Below are 14131 nucleotides of genomic sequence, written 5' to 3'. Positions count from 1 at the left end.
CATGTTAATGATCGTTTTATACTCCGTGGCATTAAAAATCCTTTAGTTTATCTTATACTTTGATTGACTCATTTACTCATGTGTCACTCTGTAATACTGTTATATTGTTCATTTGAAAAATATTGATTCACTGACTTATACATATCTTCCAAATGTTGACATATTTCCATATATAACATTAAAAAAAGAATATCTGTTAATATCATCAACAATCTCTCTAGAAAAGTCTTGCCAAGTATCAGGAAGTTGATAAGCTTGTCATAGCAGAAACACATTTTCTGAAATTCTAATTGTTTAAAAATTGAGAATATATCACAGCTATAAATACTGTCAGTTCTTTAAATTGGGATGATAGCCTCATTTCATGCATTTTTCAGAAAATATCTGCCAGATACTCAAGTCTGAGAAGCAGCAATGTATGTGTCAGTCTTTCTTTCAAGAAACAATGGAATCTTATTAAAATGTTTCTTGTTCAATTAGCAACTCATCAATCACAAAAGTGCTTTTTTTCTGAGATACCATCACATTTCAGTAGTGCTTTACATATATTTGTATTTCACCAGGCTGATTCATACGTATTAAAAAGTCATGTCATACACAAAAGGCAAATATGATCCTGGAATTGTAATGAAAATAGTTTTAACTTCTCAGACTCCCTGGAAGTTAGTCTGCAGGACACCCAGATATCTGTGGATCACACTTTGGGAACCACCGAAGACAGAGGTGAACTGGCAAAGGATCTACATATCACTTGAAATCACCAAAAAATTCAGCAAATCTTCATGTTACAAATGAAGGTAGCTGATTTGTGCTGTGTAAACCATTCCTAGGAAATGGTTTGCTGCTGTTTTGTTACCTGGAATTGTCATGAAAACTGAATTAATATACTGTCCATAATATATGACCTAACATAAAATACTAGTCTCTAGCAAAACCGATATGGTGCCTTTGAATTGAACAGTTTTGCCTATTTAAAAGACCTGGAAGCCATGGGCACAAATAGTACTAAGACCTTGGATTTGAAATATCGTTCCCCACTCCGAGACTCATTGGAGAAATTGCTGGTTCCAGGTTGGGGCAAAGAAAGCACAAGGTAACCCATGTGCTTAAAGATTAACAGGGCCATGTGAAAAGGACGCAGGATCCTGCTTGAAGGGGCATCAACAGGCCAAATTAGGAATACATAGAGTGTTAAAATAATAACGACATAATGGTAATAGAAATTCAAAGAAGGAAAAAGGGATTCCATAAGCCCATAGAAATAGTGCACAAAAAGGAAAAAGAGGAGAAGGAGGAAGCTCTTCTTTTTTTTTTTTTTTTTTTTTTTTTTTTGAGATGGAGTCTCGCTCTGTCGCCCAGGCTGGAGTGCAGTGGCGCGATCTCGGCTCACTGCAAGCTCCGCCTCCCGGGTTCACACCATTCTCCTGCCTCAGCCTCCCGAGTAGCTGGGACTACAGGCGCCCACAACCGCGCCCGGCTAATTTTTTGTATTTTTAGTAGAGACGGGGTTTCACCGTGGTCTCGATCTCCTGACCTTGTGATCCGCCCGCCTCGGCCTCCCAAAGTGCTGGGATTACAGGCGTGAGCCACCGCGCCCGGCCAAGAAGCTCTTCTTTACGGAAGAAAACTAATTAATACAAAAGGAGAATAGACATAGAAAATTGCAATTTTGAAGTTACCAGTGTAATAATCCATTTCAGCAATGTTCATCATGGAATCTAAAATCACTGGGTGAAAAGTTATTGGACAGCATGGCAATCACATGGTCTGAAAGCATCACCCAGAGATTACTTGATATTTACAGGGTTAAAGTTACATTTATAATGGAGAGATCTGGCAACACAGTCTTAACCAAGTGGTCAAACCTACCATTATCAGTAATAGGAAAAACAAATTATGTGCTTCCTGGTGTGATCTAGTGGGAAGTACACAATACCATCTGTATAATATCTCGCCAAAAATGTTTAGTCTGATTCTCATCATGGTGAAACAATCAAACAAATCCAAATTGTAGGGCATTCTACATAAAAAATGAAATAATACCAGCAATGAAAAGCACGTAAGAGAACTGCTCTAAATCAAAGGCATCTAAAGACATATGACAAAGAAAATGTATGAAACTTGAGTGAATAATTAATCCAGAAATTTTATAAAAAGACAGTCTGGGGATAGTTGGAGTAATCTGAATATAATTTTATATTAGATCATGTTATTATATCGATGTTGGCATTTTTTGGATGTGATGCTGATATTATGGTATTTAGAATGTCCTTTTACTTAGGAGATGTACACACACACAAACACAGAAAGCAAGTGTGAAAATATTAACTGATAAATCTGAGTGAATAGTATATAAGTGTTTATTGTATTCTCTTTTCTAAATATTTGAAATATGTAAAAATAACATATTTAGAGGGAGGAAGGAAGATACTGCCCTAAGGATACTATTCTCTCAAAAAAAGATGAGTTTAGAATACAACCCACTGGTTCAAAAGACTGGAACTCACTAAGGCCAAAAAGCTATATGTATAGCAAACTACCTTGCCAGCCTTGAGCCACTAAAAAGCAGAACAGAATGAAACAAGAAAGCTAACCAAACTTTAAATGGAAAATGAACTTTGTGATTTTCACCAGTTAGTCTATAAGCAAAATTTTTCTGAATAAGACCAATATAGTGCCAATTAGATGAATTTGCAATGGCCCTCACTGGTAATCTATTTATTTATGAATAACTGAGGCAATTCCTAAAAAGTTACAAGTGGCAGACTTTCTGTTGAGTTCTCTGAGACAAGCCACCCAATGACTCCTATCTTAAGGGTTGCATTCACTTTCTCCTGCAAAAGTGTCTAACTGGCAGTGGTCCATCAAGTCTATTTAAATAACTGATAAATGAGGACACAGAGCAACAAAGCAGACAAACAAATGAAATAAAACAAGAGGGATATGCACAACGTGGCAACTGTGTCCAGTAACACTCAGAGAATGATTCTTAAAAGGTATCTAGAAGATTTTCAGGTAAAGGAGTATTGGGGCTGGGCTCATGCCTGCACTTTGGGAGGCTGAAGCAAGAAGATCACTTGGGCCCAGGAGTTTGAGATCAGCATGGAAAACATAGTGAGATCCTGTCGCTACAAAACATAAAATAAAAAATTAGCTGAGTCAGGTAGCGTGCACCTGTAATCCCAGACACTCAGGAGGCTGAGGCAGGAGGAGGTCAAGGCTTCAGTGAGTTATGTTCACATCACTGCACTCCAGCCTGGGCAACAGAGCAAGACTCTCCCTCTCTCTCTCTCTCTCTCTCTCACACACACACACACACACACACACACACACAAAGTGTTGGGTGTGGGATGGAGTGGACATCATTCCAAGCAGCTGGCATATATACATACATACATACATACATACATATATATACACACACACACACACATACATATATATATATATATATATGAAATAGAAAGAAGGGAGAGTTTTGTTTCATTTGGGTGGTAGAGAGTGAGTTAGAATAATCAGTTATATTTTAACATGTTGAGTTATTAAGTGATATAGTTTGGCTGTGTCCCCAACCAAATTTCATCTTGAATTGTAGTTCCCAAAATTCCCACATATTGTGGGAGGGACCCAGTGGGAGGTAATTGAATCATGAGGGCAAGTCTTTTCTGTGCTGTTCTTGTGATAGTAAGTCTCACAAGATCTGATGGTTTTATAAATGGGAGTTCTCCTACACTAGCTCTCTCACCTATCACTATGTAAGACATGAGTTTGCTCTTCATTCACCTTCCACCATGATTGTGAGGCCTCCCCAGTCATGTGGAACTGTGAGTCAATTAAACCTCTTTCCTTTATAAATTACCCAGTCTCAGGTATATTTTTATTAGCAGTGTGAGAACAGATTAATGCAGTAAATTGGTACGGGTAGAGTGGGATGCTGCTGTAAAGATACCCAAAAATGTGAAAGCAACTTTGGAACTGGGTAACAAGCAGAGGTTGAAACAATTTGGAGGGGTCAGAGGAAGACAGGAAGATGTGGGAAAGTTTGGAACTTCCTTGAGACTTGTTAAACGGCTTAGACCAAAATGATGATAGTGAGATGGGGAACTTGTTGGGAACTGGAGTAAAGGTCACTCTTGCTATACAAAGAGGCTGGCATAGTTTTGCCCCTGCCCTAAAGATCTGTGGAACGTGAGAAAGATGATTTAGGGTATCTGGTGGAAGAAATTTCTTAGCAGTAAAGCATTTGAGAGATGACAGAGCATAAAAGTTTAGAAAATTTTCAGCTTGCTGATGCAGTAGAAAAGAAAAACCCATTTTCTGGGAAGAAATTTAATCCAGCTGCAGAAATTTACATTAAGTAATCAGGAGTCAAACGTTCCCTCATCACCGAGATGAGGGGAAAATGTCTCCAGGGCATGTTAGAGACCTTCACGGCCATCCCTTCCATCACAGGCCAGGAGGACTAGGAGGGAAAAATGGTTTCATGGGCCAGGCCCAGGGCTTCCCTGCTCTATGCAACCTCAGGACATGGTGCTCTGTATCTCAGCTGCTTCAGCTCTAGTCATGGCTAAAAGGGGTCAATGTACAGCTCTGGTTGTTTCTTCAGAGGCTACAAGCCCCAAGCCTTGGCAGTTTACCTGTGGTATTGGGACTATGGAAGCACAGAAGTGAAGAATTGAGGTTTGGGAACTTCTGCCTAGATTTCACAGGATGTATGGAAGTGCCTGGATGTCCAGACAGAAACTTGCTGCAGGAGAAGAGCCATCATAGAGAACCTCTGCTAGGGCAGTGCAGAAGAGAAATGTGGGGTGCAAGCCCAAACACAGAGTCCCTACTAAAGCACTGTGTAGTGGAGCTGAGAAAAGGGCCACCATCCTCCAGAACCCAGAATGGTAGATCCACTGACAGCTTGCACCATGCACCTGGAAAAGTCACAGACACTCAACTCTAGCTGTGAAAGTAGCCTGGAGAGGGGGCTGTACCCTGCAAAGCTACAGGGGCAGAGCTGCCCAAGGTCTTGAGAGCCCACTTCTTGCATCAGCATGACCTGGATGTGAAACATGGAGTCAAAGGAGATCATTTTGGAAATTTAAGATTTAAGGACTGCCCATTGGATTTCAGGTTTGCATGGGGCCTGTAGCTGCTTTGTTTTTGCCAATTTCTCCCATTTTGGATGGGAGTATTTACCCAATGCCTATACCCTCACCGTGTCTAGGAAGTAACTAACTTGCTTTTTATTTTACAGTCTCACAGGTGGAAGTGACTTGCCTTGTCTCACATGAAACTGTGGACTTTTGAGTTAATTCTGAAATGAGTTAAGACTTTGGAGGACTGTTGGGAAGGCATGGTTGGTTTTGAAATGCAAGAACATGAGATTTGGGAGGGGCTGGAGTGAAATGAGGTGGTTTGTCTGTGTTCCCACTCAAATCTCATCTTGAATTGTAGTTCCCATAATTCCCACGTGTTGTGGGAAGTAACTGGTGGGAAGTAATTGAATCATGGGGGCCAGTCTTTCCTGTGCTGTTCTCGTGATAGTGAATAAATCTCATGAGAGTTGATGGTTTTATAAAGGAGAGTTGTCCTACACAAGCTCTCTTGCCTACTACTATGTAAAACATGACTTTGCTCCTCCTTTACCTTTCACCATGATTGTGAGGCCTCCCCAACCTTGGGGAACTGTGAGCCAATTAAACCTTTTTCTTTTACAGATTACCCAGTCCTGGGTATGTCTTTATTAGAACTGTGAGAACAGGCTAATACATTAGGGCTTGCAAGATATCCTATTGCGAGACATAAAAGTAGAATAGAACAAAATTAACAACATAAATTAAACTCTACTAATGAATGAGATGATGCTAAGGATGCTGACGCTGCTGATGGTTGTGGTGATGGCAATGATGATGGTGAAATTGTATCCTGTCAGGTTCTGGTTACCAACCTCCAACCCAAATTTATTTTTAGCAGAAAAGTAGGACAAATTTTAAATTATAATAAAACCACTGATTATAATGATGCTTAATTTGTCATAGGCACTGTGTGAACTTACTGTGTATTTTCTAATCCTCAAAACAACCCTTGGAATACACATGTTAAGAAGCAATACCTATGATAAAATTGGGGTTTAGAAAGATTAAACAATTTGTCCAAGGTCAAATGTTTAGTAAATGAAAGTGCTTACCCAGATTGTCTGCCTCCAAAACCTGTGTTTTAACCACTACGTTCTATAGGCAGCATTGTTTATCAGGTAGGAATTTAGGCCATATTTGTCTACATGGATCTATTGTCTCCAACAGATTTGCCAAAATATTTCTTGGTCTTCACTAACATCAGTCGACTTTTAAAGGGTGAGAATATATTATTTGTGGGGAAAATGAGTTTACTCAGTGAAAATATCAAGTTGAGTGATCTTATATCCTTGTATTCTAAACAAAAATTGTAGAATTCAAAGCAATTGATGTTTTCCAAGATAAGGCACTGTGAGCTTAAAATATATAAAGATATATACAGACAAACACATATTTACACATAGAAAGAGATGAAATTGTGTTTTACACAGCTGATAATATGGGGGGTTTTATGCATGTCATCAACTAATAGCAAAGAAACAGGTTTGGCTATTTGAAAACAGCTAAATATAGTGGTCTCCTCTAAGATTGAGCCTAAATGTGATAGTCCTTAATATACACCAATATCAAAACATAAAAGTTTGTTAGATGTTAGATGTACACCAGAGTTTACATGTTTATTCTGGATATATTTCACATGCACACTGTACCAGATACTGGAGACATGAGGAGGTAAATAAAACACATGCCCTCATGGAGCCTTATGAAGTATTAGTCCCATTTTACAGATGAGGAAACTGAGGCTCAGAGCAATTCACTGGTTATCCAAAGACACACAGCTAGTAAACAATTAGAATGGAATATAAATTACTAGCTAGCGTTGAGCTGACACAGTGTTTTTGATCAGTGTGATGCCTCTCTAAATGTGAAAGATGCCAGGCACAGTGGCTCATGCCTGTAATCCCAGCACTTTGGGAGGCCAAGGCTGATGGATCACCTGAGGTCAGGAGTTCGAAACCAACCTGGCCAACATGGTGAAATCCCACCTGTACCGAAAATACAAAATTAACCAGGTGTGGTGGCACATGCCTGTAGTCCCAGCTAATGGGGAGGCTGAGACAGGAGAATCGCTTGAACCCAGGAGGCAGAGGTTGCAGTGAGCCGAGATCGTGCCATTGCACTCTAGCCTAGACAAGACAGAGCGAGACTCTGTCTCAGTAAATAAATAAATAAATAAATAAATAAATAAATAAATAAAATAATAAATAAATAAATGTGAAAGACACAACTTATCACAGCCAGGGAGATGGGAATGCTAAGAACAGTGTAGGATTCTAATGCCTTGAGATTTCTTCGCTTTTATAGTTTTCACTATCCTCTTTTATTTTCTGTTAACAACTTTCAGGAAAATGCTTGAAATAAAAAACACTGAGTTGCTATGATCTCAGGGGGCAGCAAGGAATGGGAGAAGAGAGCAAGGAAAACGTAGGCACCTGGTTCCCTCCACCCTGCTATCTTGGCCCAAAACAGAGTGCAAAATTTGCTGTGCTACTGGGCAGAAATTTGTAAGTAAATCAAGCCAGCATTTTCTGTTTTGGTATAAAACGTTTAAAGAAAATGAAAGTTTTACACTACTTACTATTAATCCTTAAAAGCATAGTTGATTTAGATGAGGATTTCTCCACAGCAGCATCCTTAACACTTTGAGCCCAATACTTCCTTGTGGGAAGCTGTCCTATTCACCACAGGATGTTTGGCAGCATCCCTCAGGACATCAGTGGCACCACTCTACCTACTCGAGTTGCAACAACCACAAATGTCTCCAGACATTGTCAAATGTACTCTGGGGGCTAATATTACCTCTTGTTGAGAATCACTTATTTAGACAAGACTTGACAATCCTTAAAACCTGTTGGAAGTCTTCTCCAAAGTGCAAACCCCTAAAGGAGTTCCTTTTCTTCTATAAAATGGACACTATTCCTTCAGTGACAGAGCCTTGTACCACACAACTATAGTTGTGGCCCTCTCCCTGGTTCCCACCCACAAACTCTTAAAGCAGGATAAATGATAACGCAATAATCCTAGTTGTTTATAAACCTTTTTATTCATATCTTTCATACCGAATCATTATCTGTCAAGAGCCTCCACAACTTTTTAAGCTTACTAATTTAAATAATAAATGAGGTTCTTAAGCCCCCTTGTGGCGAAAAGCAGTAACAAGAATTACATCAGAAGAGGGAAAAATATTGAAGCACAGTCAATATATGAAATTTCTTTACCCCAATATAAAATATCTGGTTTTCCATCAAAGGGGAAGAGGGGTGAATGCTGCAGAACAATTGTTCCACTAAGGGAAATTATGAAATTAGATAAAACAATTTCTTAAATTAGTTGGTGTATTAGTTCATTTTCACACTGCTGATAAACACATACCCAAGACTGGTAATTTATGAAAGAAAGAGGTTTATTTGACTTACAGTTCCACATGTCTGAGGAGGCCTCACAATCATGGTGGAAGGCAAGGAGGAGCAAGTCACGTCTTACATGGGTGGCAGCAGGCAAAGAGAGAGCTTGTGCAGAGAAACTCCTGTTTTTAAAACCATCAGACTGCCGGACGTGGTGGCTCACACCTATAATCCAGCACTTTGGGAGGCCAAGGAGGGTGGATCACAAGGTCGGGAGTTTGAGACCAGCCTGACCAACATGGTGAAACCCTGTCCCCACTAAAAATATCAAAATTAGTCATCCATGGTGGCCCATGCCTGTAACCCCAGCTATTTGGGAGGCTGAGACAGGAGAATCACTTGAGCCTGGGAGGTGGAGGTTGCAGTGAGCCAAGATTGCACCACTGCACTCCAGCCCACTCACTATCACAAGAACAACACGGGAAGGACCTGCCTCCATTATTCAGTCATCTCCCACCGGGTCCATCCCACAACACATGGGATTATGGGAGCTACAAGATGAGATTTGGGTGAAGACACAGAGCCAAACCATATCAGCTGGTAACTGCGCAGTTTAAAATCAATAGATTACAGGGAGAACCAGAGTGCTCTAAGGAAAAAAAAAAAAAAAAAGTTAGAAAAACTTTGTGTAATTAAAAAAAATGAACAAAATGAAAAAAAACTGAGTCCTTATTTTTATTATACTTTGTGACTATAAACAAGTCACCTAACTTCTGTGTGTCTTAGAGTCCTGACCTAAATGCAAAATAAAATAAATTGTAGAGCTAAGACACTTTAGACATCATGTAATCCGAGTATTCCTTAAAAAAAAAAACAACTGAGTACCATAAAGGTTTAGTAAAACCATAGTAAGAATCATGCATATACTCTAAGTTCCCCTCCAACTTATTCTATGATCTAGATCAAATTTTTACATATAAAAATTAAATGGCTCAAGCCTGTAATCCCAGCACTTTGGGAGGCTGAGACGGGCGGATCACGAGGTCAGGAGATCGAGACCATCCTGGCTAACATGGTGAAATCCCGTCTCTACTAAAAAAATACAAAAAACTAGCCGGGCGAGGTGGCGGGCACCTATAGTCCCAGCTACTCAGGAGGCTGAGGCAGGAGAATGGCATAAACCTGGGAGGCAGAGCTTGCAGTGAGCTGAGATCCAGCCACTGCACTCCAGCCTGGGCGACAGAGCTACACTCTGTCTCAAAAAAAAAAAAAAAAAAAAAAAAAAATTAAATGGTGGCAAATCAATGTGTAAAGAAAAATGAATGATGTGGTTATCTATACTTCAAAAAGCAGAAAGGGAAACAGGTTGATATTAACTGACATGACAAGTGCCCGTCAGCGAGTCAGGTAAAATCTCAGTTCCAGGGTACCCTGGGTAGGTATGGGGTGGGAATCAACACCTTAAGGATCAACACCTGAGGGAAAAGGATTTGAGGAGAGAAGTAGAAGTCCTCAGCTGACCCTGCAGGAGGCTCTGAAGCTAGGATTGTCCAGGTTTAGGTGGTCATTTTCTGAAACAAGGGGTTGCTCATGTGAATCGGTTATTGTGTCCAGACTACCCTGGAGAAGAGCTATGACCTTGAGCAAAACAGCAGCATTTTCCAGAGAGAATTGAGACCTTAGGGCTTCATCTGGCAGCACTCCTGACAGTCAGGGAAAATGGGAGGAATAAGTCTTTTGATCTGAAGGGAGCATCTGGGTAGCGCATCTCAGCATCCACTGCAGTAGACAAGCCTGAGTAGTGTACCATAGTCTCTTACCCTCAACACACTACCCTGAGCCTGATGGCAGAACAGAAGTAGAGAGGAGCCAAGAAGTAGTAACATCTCTGTGTGCCTCGGAAGCCAGAGCTCTGCTTTGGTCATTTTATACCCCTGCAGTGCTCAATGAACAGAGAAATCAGGAAAGTCAGGTTGGAGTTCAAATCCTGAGTTCACCCTTTGGGCAAATTAATTGACCTTTAATGTCGGTTTCTTCTGGGACATATTTTCAAGGCATATCCTTCCTCATACCTATTTCCACTTAAACCTCTGGCCACAGTGGTGATGTTTAATTAAAAAGAGACTATGGGGCCAGGCATGGTGGGTCATGCCTGTAATCCCAGCACTTTGGGAGGCCGAGGAGAGCAGATCACCTGAGGTCAGGAGTTCAAGACCAGCCTGACCAACATGGTGAAACCTTGTCGCTACTAAAATACAAAACTCAGCCAGACATGGTGGCATGCACCTGTAATTCCAGCTACTTGGGACGCTGAGGCAGGAGAATTTCTTGAACCTGGGAGGCGGAGGTTGCAGTGAGCCGGGCTCATGCCACTGCACTCCATCCCGGACAACAGAGCGAGACTCCATCTCCTCCCCACTCCCCGCCCCACCACAAAAGGAGAGAGAGAGAGACTATGGTACCCCACTCAGGTTTGTCCACTGTAGTGGATGCTGTTATGTACTGTCCAGATCCTCCCTTCAGATCAAAGGACTATTTCCAGTCAAAAATGTCAATTTCATATATGGCTTATCCATATATATGTCTTACCAACTTAGTTGTCAGTTTCTTGAAGAGTTCATGTTTTCACTATCTTGCATTTGATCCTATGTTTTATTGGTATAATACTTTATTGTATGCAAATCCTCCTACACAGGTGATCCCACTTGGATTATTCTGTGAAATAGGGCCTATACAATGTTGCAGATGAAAACACTGAAGCCCATAGAGAGTAAGTGACTTGCCCAGGGTCACACAATCATATGATTGAATTCAGGTGCCTGAGCCCATATCCCCAGACACCAAGTTGAATATTTGTTACTGAAGAGGATACACCCTTTATGTTTATTAATGCTTCATGGTTCATAAAGTGCTAACAGAGATTATCCCATTTGACTCAAATAATGATCTGGTAAGATTTTTGTGGCTGGTGCTATTATACACATTTGGTGAATGGAGACTCATCCATCAAAGAAACATACTGCTTCCTATCTGATATGCAAGCTACTAGGCCAAGTTAAAGAGAGCCAAGTATGAATGTGTCCAAACCCCTTCAATCAACAAATTCACAATCTAGTGCAGGAGATGGACACCTTATTGACTATTATCGTTTGACAAATGCTAAATAAATGCTAATATAGCATGACAAATGATAAAGCTGAAGTATATACACAAAGCTATGTAAATGAAAAGATAAAATATTCTGTTTCCTGGGAGTTTTGGTAAAGTGCAAGAAAGGGTGATGCTTGCTCTGTGCTTTGTAAGGCTATCTTCATGTGGAAAACAATGTAAAATTCCTCAGGAACAGGATGAAAGGCACACTGTTGTAATAGTGCATAGTCTTCCCAATAAAAAGCTCCAACGCTGAATAACTTGCCAAAGTCTCTTGGTTGGTAAGTAGTCAAGCTGGCGTTGGAACCAAACTTTTGCTTCCCAGCTAATGCTCTCTTTTCCCAGTGTGTTATACAAAGGTGGTAGCACTTAATACGTGGGATATACTATGATGCAATACTTTCTTCATGCTCTCCTAATGCAGATTTTTTTTCCTTTACTCTTTTCCAGTGTTCCAAGATGTACATGTTATGATATTTGTTGGGTTTGGCTTCCTCATGACCTTCCTGAAGAAATACGGCTTCAGCAGTGTGGGTATCAACCTACTCATTGCTGCTTTGGGCCTCCAGTGGGGCACTGTTGTACAGGGAATCCTGCATAGCCAGGGACAGAAAATTACCATTGGAATCAAAAAGTGAGCATCCTTACTATGGGCTGAATGTTTGTATCCTCCAGAATTCATATATTACACTCTTAACCTGCAACATGATGATATTAAGAGGTGGGGGATTTGGGAGGTGACCAGGTCATGAAGGCAGAGTGCTTATGAACGGGGTCAGCATCCTTGTGAAAGAGGTCCACAGGAGACTCCTCACCCCTCCCACTATGTGAGAACATAGCTGGAAGGCACCACCTACCAATCAGAAAGGGAGCCCTCATCAGACACCAAGTCTGTCAGCATCTTGATCTTGGGCTTCTCAGCCTCCAGAACCGTAAGAAATAAATTTATGTTTTTTATAAACAACCCAGTTTATGGTATTTTGTTATAGCAGTCCAAACAGACTAAACAATTCTTTATTTTTCAGCCATTGCATTTTCAGATCAATCGTTTCTCTGGTAGTCCACTATCATTTACTGTGCTGGCTGGCAAACTGCCTTCCTTATGTAACAGAAAATTGTTGAAATTCAAAAATCTGAATCAATGCCTTGCTCTACTGAGCTGGATAATACATTCATGTCTGTAATATCTCTGGTTTGACTTTGAGGGTATGAGAAACCCTCTTCCATAAAAGTATTATTCCTTCCACCTCAGCTACAGGGAGCAAAAGTTTCCCATTCATTATTTTTCAGATTGTTTCTAAAGTGTAAACATGTATTCTTGTTGTGCAATAGTAAACACATACTCCAGAAATAATTCACTGATTAAATCAACGAATATAAAGTAAAACCCTAAATGAGATAAAAGGTAAGTTAAAATATATACATTAGAGCAACTAAAGAAACTCTTTAGTTGGAGGAGGAGTAAGGAAGTGGGAGATGATGAGTAAGTCTGGGAAGCACCGGATGGGCCTGGTGGGAGATGGGATTGCACTTTGGTCAGTTTTATGTTAGGTGTGCATTACTCTTCAATTTATTCTTGTTTCCCCTCAGCATGATAAATGCAGACTTCAGTACAGCCACGGTTCTGATATCTTTTGGAGCTGTCCTGGGAAAAACGAGCCCCACCCAAATGCTGATCATGACAATTATAGAAATTGCTGTATTTGCTGGCAATGAATATCTGGTTGGTGAAATATTTAAGGTAAGAGTTAGAAAATTTATACTTACCTAGCTTTGGACATCAGTTCTGGCTACAAAAAAACAATGGGTGTTTATGGTATATGGGAGCAAATCTTGGTGAGAGTGATACCATAGCAAATACTAACAATAACCATCATTTACTGAGTGCCTACTGTTAAGTAGGAGTTTTGTAAACATTATCTCATTTCATCTTCACAACAACACTGCATGGTAGGTATTATTTTTATTATCTCATATATACACCATAAAAACTGATTATCACAGATACTGAATGACTTGCCAGAGTCTGAATTCACCTCCAGATTGTTCTAATTCCTCAACTCTTCTTTTGCCTATCAATGATCAATTCCTTTTTATATTTTTACTACTAGGTGAATAGCCCTATATAAAGCCTTATAGTGGTTTTTGTTAAGGCCTCAATGAAACTTTTTTCTCCACAAATATTTCATTGATTCCTCCCAGGAATAATAAATAAATAAAGAACACTTTGGGGCACTCTCTAGTACTTTGTGATTTTGTTTATATTTCTATTAACATCAATTCAACTGCAAATATTTTTGACAACTTTCTAGATGTTGGGGACTCAATGACAAACAAAACATGAAAGTTCCTGCTTTTATAGAGCTTACACTCTAGTGGGAGAGACAGAAAACAAATAAAGAATTGCACATTCATCTACCCACCCAAAGACACAAACACACAAATGTTATTATAAATTGCAATACATGCTATGAAAAATATGTATGGTGGGACATTGAGAAAGTGTAACTG

The 14131-nt window shown here is 40.0% G+C and overlaps 1 protein-coding gene across 1 annotated transcript in view; it reads left to right on the top strand.

The window, feature by feature from the left end:
* The window catches only part of RHAG (Rh associated glycoprotein), a 30495-nt gene that overhangs the window by 4178 nt on the left and 12186 nt on the right, over positions 1-14131 (top strand). Inside the window, exons 2-3 of the mRNA XM_050786269.1 lie at positions 12071-12254; positions 13211-13361. Of these exons, the coding sequence (XP_050642226.1) occupies positions 12071-12254; positions 13211-13361 (335 nt within the window). The remainder of the gene's footprint in view (positions 1-12070; positions 12255-13210; positions 13362-14131) is intronic.

This window comes from Macaca thibetana, chromosome 4 (genome assembly GCF_024542745.1).
Source record: "Macaca thibetana thibetana isolate TM-01 chromosome 4, ASM2454274v1, whole genome shotgun sequence".
NCBI lineage: Eukaryota > Metazoa > Chordata > Mammalia > Primates > Cercopithecidae > Macaca > Macaca thibetana.
Note: the sequence above shows the minus strand (reverse complement) of the source record. Positions and strands in the feature narration are given on the sequence as shown.